This window comes from Sciurus vulgaris, assembly GCF_902686455.1.
Source record: "Sciurus vulgaris genome assembly, chromosome: 12".
Lineage (NCBI taxonomy): Eukaryota > Metazoa > Chordata > Mammalia > Rodentia > Sciuridae > Sciurus > Sciurus vulgaris.
Window position 1 is genome coordinate 38,473,644 of NC_136473.1, and position 11,080 is coordinate 38,484,723.

Consider the following 11,080-nt stretch of genomic DNA (forward strand, 5'->3'; position numbering starts at 1 on the left):
AGTATAACAGCTTGGAGTTGTTCAAGCCCTGAAATGACCTGTCTTGTCAGTGGCTAAGACTTTCCAGGCACAATCTTGCTGAATGCAGGGTTCTACCAATCTGAGCACTGTCAGACTGACAATACTCAATTTTAGTTTAGCAGACCCTCTTTCTCCAAGACAGCAGACAGCAAAAGAAGTCCCTAGAAAAAGTAAGAGAACCACAGCGACAGCTACAAATGGCTTAAGTAGCTGAGAAAGGGAAAGAAGAGTTAGATGTCTTCTGAGGTCTCTTCAACTGTGTATCTAAGACAAAAAGACTGTTTCCTAAAAGAAATTAACACAGACAGCCCTCATAACCTGCTCACGGTTGAGCTTATTTTTCTTTAGTTCATCAGTTCCCCTTTATTGAAAGTAATATTTTAATTTTTTATGAGGGGCATTGGGGATTGAACTCAGGGCACTAGACCACTGATCCACATCCCCAGTCCTATTTTTTGTATTTTATTTAGAGACAGGGTCTCGCTGAGTTGCTTAACGCCTCGCTTTTGCTGAAGCTGGCTTTGAATCCATGATCCTCCTGCCTCAGCCTTCTGAGCCACTGGGATTACAGGTGTGTATCACCGTGAATGGCTGAAAATAATAGTTTAACAAAATATTACACATTAAAAATCATGTACAATATTATGATTATTGTGTGATATCTTATTACTATTATATTATTATGTGTACATAATTAAATATTACACACATAAAGTACATTTATGCACAGCTCCAAATCTCATTCTTTGAAGAATTTTCTTTAAAAAAAAAGTCCCAGGACTGGGGATGTGTCTCAGTGGTGGAGTGCTTGCCTAGCATGCAAAAGGCCCTGGGTTCAACTCCCAGCACTGGGAAATAAAGGGAAAAAAAGCAAGCCCTAGCTTCACCTTCCATCTAAGGGTGCATGCTGACATTCCTAGGAATGTGGCTCTTATGACAGTAAACTGCCTGGGTAAGCTTCCTCATCCTCAAGAGCCAGGAAAAAGTTTTTTCACATACTCATCACTGCATGGTATCACATGTGACTTTGGAAAGATACAACTTAGAATTCTGAGGAATAAGTAGTAGAAAGCAAAGTATTTTTATTCCAAATTCTACAGCCAGTAAGATTCTCATTCAAAGGTCATAAGCTCTATATAACCTCACCCTTCCCAGCTCTAATGAGTTATATGCTTCTATAATGTCTTCAATGTCACACTGGTGTCTTTGTTAAGATGGGTCCCTTGGGCTCCTAGTTTCTCTGGCTGTGAACAGTTCAAACTGTACATCTTGGCGCACACTTCACAAAATACAAGAAAGTCAGTATAGGTGCCATGTTCATGATAACATATATTCATCTAATGTTTTTGGTTTATTGAGCATTTTGGCCTCATTTTGATTCTTACTTCAGGATGTAAGGTAAGGCAGTATTTTTAAGCACTTTTTTTAAGCAGAAGAGGAGGACAACGCTCAGTACAATTAACAGTGGAGCCACATCTGGAATGTGGGTCTTCCAATTATTAGGTTATTGCTCTTTGCCTGCCGCCACACTTTATAGAGCTGCAAGCATGCACTATGATCCCCCTGAAGAAAGTTCTCTCTGAATTTACCCTCCTTGAGTCTTTTCTTTGCTCTTCAGGAAAGACAGAATAGAATAATGTTGGGTCTCAGAACATGGAGAAGAAATGGTCTCCTCAACAAGATTCCTAGCAACAAAATCCTCAACATTTCAGGATAATGAGAAATGCTGCAGGGAAAGTGAACTCTCCCTTTCTTTCAGCTACATGCTGAAATAATGGAATAATGCTGAAAGTATAAGGGGGACTTACATCAACTATTAATGCTGTGGACTGATCCCTCTTGCCTAAATGTTGAAAAATGAAAGGATCCATACTTTGAAGTATGACAAGTACAATATTGTCAACAGCCCTCTTAAGACATCACTGTTTCCTTAAAGTATCCCCACCATGACACACTTGGAGCTAAATCTCTGACCCTAAGAGACTAAAACAGAATACCAAAGTCACTCACATGACCTGCCCCTCATTATTCTTTCCTTTTGGTTTTGCTCCTTCCTGGGCAGGAATGAATTTAATCTTTGTGTTAGTTTCATCTAGCCAGAAATGTAAAGGCATCCATCTATTTAAGATGATAGAGACAGTTTTGTAGAAGAGGATAAGAAAATCTGCCAATCCACAAAATTATGGAACCACCACTCCTCTCAAAAAGCAGGGAGAAAAGTTAAAATTCTAACCACAAAATACTGCTAGTCAAAAGCAAATAGGTCATAACTGGGAACATCTTAAAGCGAGAGTGGACCACACAACAGGAGGTTTGAATTCTAAACACCGACCCATCCCTAGTTAGCTGTCACAGGTCAGCTGAGGCATGGAGCTTTCACACAACATGGTAGATTAACTGCTACCAACAAGTTGTAGAACAATGAACAAATTTCTTAATCTCTAAGGCTCCATTTCTTCTGTAGAATGGGGAGAATAGTGTGAAGAGTAAAAAAAGATAATATAGGTCAAGTAATTAGCACAGTTCTTGACCCAGAATTAACACACTGCAAATTCAACTACCACTACCCATGATCTGTGTAACCTAAGCAAGAGACTACATGTCTCTGAGACTCAGTTTCATTATCTGAACAAGGGTGTGGGAACAAATGACTCCCTCTGATTCTAAATTAAAGAGAAAAATAAGATAAGTAAATGGAAACCAATTCTGCGAAGAACAGCTCCCTAGGAAAACTTTTAAAACATATTTCTATATGCTGCTAGTACGCAATCAGTCATGCTTAGTCTGTCTCCTCTCACATCCTGCATGCAGTGAGACTAATAAAAATAGCCTCCAATTAAAGTCCATAGGTATGGTTTTACCCACCAAGACTAGTTTTAAGATAAGACTCAACAAAAATAACATTGAAGAATGAGGATAATGCAAATACTCAAAGAAACCAAGAATAATGTTTAAGCTAATACTATAAGAGATACTTAAAATTGCTCCTTGAATGCTCTATACTTATAAAAGCAAATGTACTTTTTCCAGCTGTCTTTCCAGTTCTTAGAATGAGTCCCTTAGGCTTCCAGTTTCTCTCTGAAAGATCAAGTACCATTTTGCTATATATTCTGCAACATTAAATATTAGAAAATCAACATGAGGGGCTATGTTCATAATTTCACGTTCATCTGGTGTTTTTTGGTTTAGAATTTGAGTCTCATTTTGATCCTACAAGATAAAATACCATAGCTAAAGTCATTCACTGGAAGAGATAAGGAAAAAAAAACCCAACATTTCACATTGTTAAACATATTCCCACTAGCCATGTTTTCCATTCAGTTGGGGTTTTAGTTTTGGTTTGGGGGTGGGGAGAAGTCATTAAAATCTTTCTAAAGTTTCATTTTCAGGGCTTTACCCTCTCTGCTACCTCTCAGGTTAAAATGGAAACAACCCTACTTTCATTATTAAAGTCCTGTTCATTACCACCTTCCCACCCCCCATTTCTCCCTCACCTCATAAATGCATATGATGGTATGCTGATTCCAAAGTCACTTGTTGATTCAACACTTAGAGTATTTTCAAGTAATCAGGCATTTTGTAGTCATTTGGGTTACAGCAATGAACAACAACTAAAGTACTATTGGAACTTCCATTCTAATAGGTGTTATTATATATGCATATACTTAACAGTATATCATAAGCTGATTCAGTATCAGAAAACAGTAGTATGGAAAATGCATACTAGGATTGCTGTGAAGTGGCAGGAGGGATGTTAGATGGCCTTGTTAAAAAGTAAGACTTGAACCAAGACTAAAGGCAGTCAGGGCTTTAGCTTAGAGTACACGGAGAACATTCCAGTCAGAATAGTGCAAAGGCCCAGGGGTGGCAGTGTGTCTGGTATGTTCAAGAACAGTGCAGAAATAGTTGAGCCAGGCATGGTGGCAAACGACTGTAATCCTACTGGCTCAGGAGGCTGAGGCAGGATGATCACAAATTGAAAGCCAGCCTCAACAACTTTGGGAGGCGAGACAATGTCTCTAAAGTATGAAAAGGGCTGGGATGTGGCTCCTCAGTGGTTAAGCACTTCTGGGTTCAATCCCCGGTACGCAAAAAAAAAAAAAAAAAAAAAAAAAAAAAAAACATGCAAAGGAGGCTAGTGTGGGTGGATTGAGCCAGCAAGTGGGTAAGAAAAGAGGCCTAGTAGATCACAAAGGGCATACCCTTGGTATATATAATGAGGAGTCATGGTGCTGAGGATCAAACCCAGTCCCTCACACGTGCAAGGCAAGTGCTAAACCACTGAGCTACAAAGTCGCTGCAATTTTTTGTACAGAGAAGTGACATGTTTGAGTTTCAATTAGATCTCAACCTCAAAGGCTGCAAGGGTGGAAACAGGGAGATTAGGGAGGTTGGCAGAACACACCACAACCTAGGTCTGAAGAGCAACGAAAAGGTTTTTAAGAAGCAATCAGATTCTAGATATATTCTGAAGGCAGAGAGTCATGCTTTCCTAGCAGATTGGATCTGGGATGAGGCAAGCAAGCACTGAGTTGTCATGGATGGCAGGCAAGTTATAAAAGGATACAGTTGCCATCAATCACTTTGAAGCAAAACCCCAAAAAGATACTACAGTACAGATGTTCCAGTAATTCTGATTTATTTGACCTCATCACATTTTAAAGTCTCTTTAGTTCATCCCTCATCTACTCCCATCTAATCATGGAAGTCTAGACTAAATGTTGTAGACATATAAAATTTATTCTTTAAGAACCCATAGGTAAATCAGGTGTGGTGGGATTACAAATCCCAGCAGCTGAGGAGGCTGGGGTAGTGGGACTGCAAATTAAAAGCCAGCCTCAGCAATTTAGTAAGGCCTAAGCCACTCACTGAGATGCTGTCTCTAAATAAAAATGAAAAAGGACCAGGAAAGTAGCCCTGGGTTCAATCCCTGGAACCAAAAGGAAAAAAAGAAAAGAAAAGAAAGAAAGAAAAAGGGAGGAAAGAAGGAAGGAAGGAAGGGAGGGAGGGAGGGAGGTAGAAAGAAAGAGAAATTATGGGTATAATACAATGACAGGAAACATCCTATCCCAAAAGGCAACCCCAGGCTAGACAATGTGTAACAGCTGGTCAAACAAGATTTGCCATTTCTCAGCTGTGTGACTTTGGGCAAGTCATTTCTCCTCTCTATGCCTCATTTCTTTGTCTTACAATAATATTAGTACCCATAGGATTATTGTGAACTCTTGAACAGAAGCCATGTACTTAGAGCAGCATTCAGGACAGAGTAAGAAATACATGCATGTTCCAGTTACTACTATCTCCATTAAATGATCTTCTTGCTTAAAACTCTGAATGACTGGAGAAATAGTTGGAGAACAGATGAGTCTAATACAATTTAAAAAACAAATAACCTAACACTAACTTATACTGAGTACAAAGATACAGCAAGTTGCCAGAGATATCACAGAAGTCTACCTACCCTATCTCAGTCACTAAATTCTATGGGACAAATATCACCCCTTTGTGTGTCTGGGAGTGAGGTGGAGAAAACAGATACATGTTGTATCTCTGTGATTTAAAGAAACTAAGCTATCATAGAAGATCCAAGAACACTGAAACTTTCAACACTGGTAGTTGCCTGAGATGTTTTTCAAAATATAAGACACTTGAGCACTTCAGCGTTTTGGGGTTTTTTTTTTTTTGTTTTCTGGAAGTGGGGGGTGGGTCAGGGGTTGTTGTTGTTGTTGTAGTTACTGGGGATTAAACCCAGGTCATTACGCATGCTAGGCAATTGTTCCACTCCTGATTGATATCCCTAGTCCCACTTCAGTTTTTGATTATACTGGAATGGAGAATTCTTGAGATGTAGTTTTAAAATGTTCTCATAATCTAACAGTCAATATACAGTCATCCCTCTATATTTGCAGAACACTAGTTCCAGGACCCCAGCAGGAAACAAAATTCACAGATGCTCAAGTCCCTTATATAAAATGGCTTAATATTTGCATATAACCTACACACATTCCCCCATTTACTTCAAATCATCCCTATAATACTGAATATAAATACTATGCAAATAGCTGTAATTCTGTATGTTCAGGGAATAATGAAAAAAGTTTGTATGTATTCATAAAGACAAAATTTTTTGGAATTTTTTTTTATCTGCAGACACAATTTTTAGAATTTTTTTTATCTGCAGTTGGATGAATCCACAGTTATGCAACCTAATAATACAGAACTCAGAATCTCCAATACAAATAGACAAATATAGGTATATGTAGACATACAGTGTGTGTACATGTATGTGTATACATACATATATGAATTTCTTAAACTGAACAAATCTGTTCTCTTCTCCAAGTCTCTGATATCACAAGAACTGCTACTAAAATTAACTGAACAGCAGGTAACATTTTCAATCAATGATTTTCAAGCCCAGCTGCATCTTAGAATTTCTTGGAGAACCTTAAATAAACATTAATACTAAAGTCCAGGAACAGGAAAGACATATGAATTTCCGTCAAACTAAAAACCAATGCTGAAAAAAAAAAAAAAAGTAATGAAATCAATGCTGAGAACTGCCAGGCAGATAAATCCTAGAAGTAATAATAACTGATTTTGAGAGACAGAACAGTGTTTAAATGGTAACTTATAATTTCTGAGTTTAAACTAGCAACATTATATGAAATACTATTAGCTCACAGGGTGAAATTATACTACAACCGAGATTAGAAACTATCTTACTTGCCCTTTGCATTCTCAAAACCATCCCAAATCTGTAAAAGAAGAGTTGATGACCAGGTGTGGTAGCACACATATGTAATCCCAGGAGGCGAAGGTATGAGGAAACCAAATTCAAGGTCAGCCTCAGCAACTAACCAACTTAGTGAGACCCTCAAAATAAAAAATAAAAAGGGCTGGGGATGTATCTCAGGGGTAAAGCACCCTGGTTTCAATCCCCAGTACCCAGCAACCCCACCAAAAAAGAAGTCGTGATCTTCCAAAAATTCTCTCAAAAATACTGGATCACTGAAACTTAGATTTCTTTCAAATGAAATAACACACCATACTACTGCATTGTCCACTGGCAAAATCCTTCTAAGCCTTAGTGCCAAATAGCTGGTCACAATTACATACTACACACACACACACACACACACACACACACACACACCACACATATATATGCCTCTTCATTGCTAAAATCCATAAAAATACTATGCAGCTTGGCACTTAGAAATGCGAAAACTTTTTTTCCTTTTTTTAAATTATCTATTGTTTAAAACATAAAGCATCTACCAAATATGAGTATACAACATAAAGAAAAAAAATTTCCAAATGTTGTTGCCTGTCCACATTGTGTAGGACTAGTTAACAGCTTCCTATAATAAACTCATTCATTGACTGCTTCCTTTAAAATATAATACTAAAACTTTACTAAATGCCAAACATTTATTAAAAGCTTGGGGCTATAGCAGTTCTGGCCTTGATATCCTTCTAGATGCTTTAACATATATAAATGCCAAAATAAAGAATGGAATGTAGTTTAAAGACATGCAAAGAACAGGCTAAGATAATGGACAGCTAAAGTAACAACAACAGAAAAGACATAAGGACCTAGAATTTACTAAGCACCTATTATAAACCAAATGTTGTATTAGTCTATGTATGGTACTTATTTAATAAAGTTGTCATCTTAAGAGGAAATTACCCTTTTGAAAAAATTAACAGAAGCCAAACAATGAGAAAATTCTTTCAGCGATTAAATATGGCTTTCTATATTAAAGGGAATGCCCCATCCTAAACTCAACAAGAATGAATTAAGAGAGTTTTGTCAATTCAGTCACACAAGAATATTTTTCATATTAATTCAATTAGATTTTAACGGTAAGAGGATTTGAGTGTTAAAGAAAAAGAAAAATCAAGTTTTCATAAAAATAAATTTCTAATTTCAAATTTTTTAAAGTTGAAAATTATGTAAACTGTATTTTATGTAGCTATTCATAGGCCAGAGAGCTGATAAAACAAGGATATTGCACAGCCAAAAGATAAATATTACCAGGTTCAGTAATGAGTCCTTTGTTTTTTCTTTTACACAAACTCTAGGCCAAACCAAAAGTTACCCAGATGAACCAAATTCATAGGACTATAACTCAAATCCACGCAAAAACTAGGTGACTTAACCCAAAGCTGTGTGACAATCTTCTTAAAAGCATTTCAGGTAAAGGTATTTGACTCCTATCTTACAACCATCCTCCTGTCACATTTTTTCCCCTGAATATAGATATAAGAATATACATGTGTGTGTACACACACACACACACAGACACAGTTTTTTGGTTTTTTTTTTTTTTTTTTTCCTTGCGATGTTTTCATTTTTAACTGCAACAAGGGTAGGGGACAGACCAGTGGAGTCAACTTTAAAGTGTCCGGGAAACCGACTCAGGGCAACTAAGGTCCATAATTTCAAAATGGAAATTCACTTCTCAGTTATGCCAAGGCACAACTTTTTTTATTTTCCTTCCCTTTTGAACGGACAAACACGCTTTCCCTCGTCGCGCCTAACTTGGCCTCAGGCTACATTCGGTCAGTGCCTGGAACCCCCAGACTCTCAGTCGCCGCACTGACCGCTCAGGTCTGTACAAGGACCCAGTTCATGTCACCTCGCGATCTGCACACAACCATTCCCCACGATCAGCCCCGCGAGGCTTCCGAGCCACGGCTGGCAAAGTTTCCCGGCTCATTTGTGGGGAAACCTTGGGGGCAGCTCAGAAGATGCGGGAACCGGGCGCCCAGTGGCGCGGACCAAGAGCCAGATAAGCACGGGTGACAGAAAGTGGCTGAGAGCAGAAGCAGCACGGCCGCGCCGACGCGGGGTGTGCAGCTGAGCGCCCAGGCGCAGCGGGCGGGGTGCGGGGCTGCGGAAGGGGGCTCTGCGGGGCCGCCGCCCGCGCTCACCGTCGATGTTCTCCCGGTCGCTGATGTGCTGCAGGTTGCAGCCCGTGTCCTCACGACTCAGGTCCGTGTCGGGCCGGTAGGACTCCAGCCGGGAGTGGGCATTCCTCCGGAGCTTGGGGCTGGACGACACGCAGCACGAGGTAGTGTTCCCCATCTTCGGCTGCCCCCCGATTCCTGCTGCTCTAGCCTTCTTCCCGGTCCCCCGTGCGGGGCGCGGGGGCGTGGAGGGAGGCCCGCCCGCCGCCGCCGCGGGAGGGGGCGGAAGCCGCGGCCGGCCGCCGGGTCAGCAGCGGCGGCGGCGGCGGGGCCTCGCCATGGGCGGCGGCGACGAGCGGGCGGCGGTGGCAACGAGCGGGCGGCGGCACCAGCTCCCCTCGGGCTCCGTGCGCGCCCGCCCGAGCCCGGCGGGCCTGTCCGGGGCGGAGGAGCGCTCGGTTCCGGGCGACTGCGGCCGCCGTGCGGAGCTCACCCCGCCGCGGCCATGGCGGGCGGCGCCGCGCAGGCCGCCTCCCCCCGCGCTTCGCTGTCGGCACCGGGTGCCCCAAGGCAGCGGCGGCCTCCGCAAGCGGTTCCGGTTCAGGCCGGGGACACGCGGGTGCGCGCCGGGCAGCCGGGAGGGCGTGGGCGCGGCCCTCGGCTGGCGCGGCGAGGTACTGTGCGGTGCGGCGGGAGGATGCTCGCGCCCGCCCCCGCCGGCGCGCCCGCCCCCGCCGCAGCCCCTGCCCCGCCCCGTCGCCGCCTCTTCCCTCTGCCCTGGAAGCAGATCCGGGGCTGAGGGAGGTGCGGGGTCGCCCCGCGGGCCGGGCCGACTCCACGCGGCGCCCGGCCGTCAGCTACTGCGAGGGGGACTCGGCCCCTGGAGATCCTTCCTCTACTGGTCTCGCTCCCTCAACCTCCCTGGGCCGCCGGTTTAAGAGGTGTGTCTGGCGGCCCCACGCCGGCGGGTTCCCGGACCCCGGGGAGTAAGCGGAGAAGTCAGAATCCGCGAGAGTGCAGCAGAGGGACACCGGTCGGCGTGGGGGACACTGGCGCGGCCCGGGGAACGCAGGGCCCGCCCCGGCCTCTGGGGGACCGCGGAAGCTTTTACTATTACCAGTATTATTAAAAGCGTCTGAAGAAATTAGGCCTTAATGGAAGTTAGGTTCTTCTGTTTAGAACTTTTTCCGAGGTCATGATAGTGATCTTGTTTTAAGACCCAAAATAAATCTTGGAGACTTAAGAGCTATTTTAATGGCGAATTAGGTACAAGATGTTTGAGTTCCTAGAGGTTCATAAGACGTAGACAAGTTAATACAACTCACCCTTGTTTCACTTTTTAAATGAGGTCGGTTTTTGTCACACTGGAAACAGGGACTGAACTGAGGCCAATTGCGAGGTATATCAATAAAAGTCGTCAGACTTTACAGACTTTTTTAATTCTCTTTTAAAAATTCTTTTTTAAAAATCTGCCTGTACCTCCAACACACAGGAATGTTTATAAATTTATTCATCCTTTATTTAAAGAAAAAAAAAAAAGCACATTCTCTGAACTGTGGTATTGCCATTTGTTGGGATAAGCGGCAGATGCCCTTGAGAAAGAAATGACTGAAGTAGTGATAAGAGCACAAATGTAAAAGGGACGTTCTAAAGTATTGCAGCCCTCCAAAGAGGTGCAGATGGCAGCAAGACAAAATAACATGTTTACTTTTACCTGTCCCGAACTTGCTTCCCAGGGAATGTATATTCCCATTTTCAGGACTGTAATGTGTGGTGGGTAAGATGGCTGAAAATCGGGAGAGGGGTTTTTTTATTGTCTGTGCTACTTTGTAATCAGGGGCATGGTGTGAGAATAGCAGCCCAGCGTTGACCTGTATGTGTAAAGTGTATACCTATTCAGGCATACTAAGTAATGTGCATTTGATCATAAAATTTATATTTGTAATAATGTTAACTTTAAAGACCTTCAGGAGAGAATGGGACTCAAGAGCCAGCATAGCTGTCTGCATGCTTCCCTGTTGGGCAGTATTAACTGAGAAGGGCATCAGGAAGTAGGGAAGACGTAACTGGGGGTCAGGGGAGCCACATGCCCTTACCAAAGGATGATCCATTGATATTCAGGGATTTTTCTGTCCCACTGATC

General features: G+C 42.5%; 1 protein-coding gene across 1 annotated transcript in view; it reads right to left on the reverse strand.

Annotated features, from left to right (window-relative positions):
• The window catches only part of CCNY (cyclin Y), a 239,846-nt gene extending 230,572 nt beyond the window's left edge, over positions 1-9,274 (reverse strand). Inside the window, exon 1 of the mRNA XM_079107713.1 lies at positions 8,962-9,274. Coding sequence (XP_078963839.1) covers positions 8,962-9,115 — 154 coding nt within the window. The 5' untranslated portion in view covers positions 9,116-9,274. The remainder of the gene's footprint in view (positions 1-8,961) is intronic.
• Between the last annotated feature and the right edge of the window lie 1,806 nt (positions 9,275-11,080).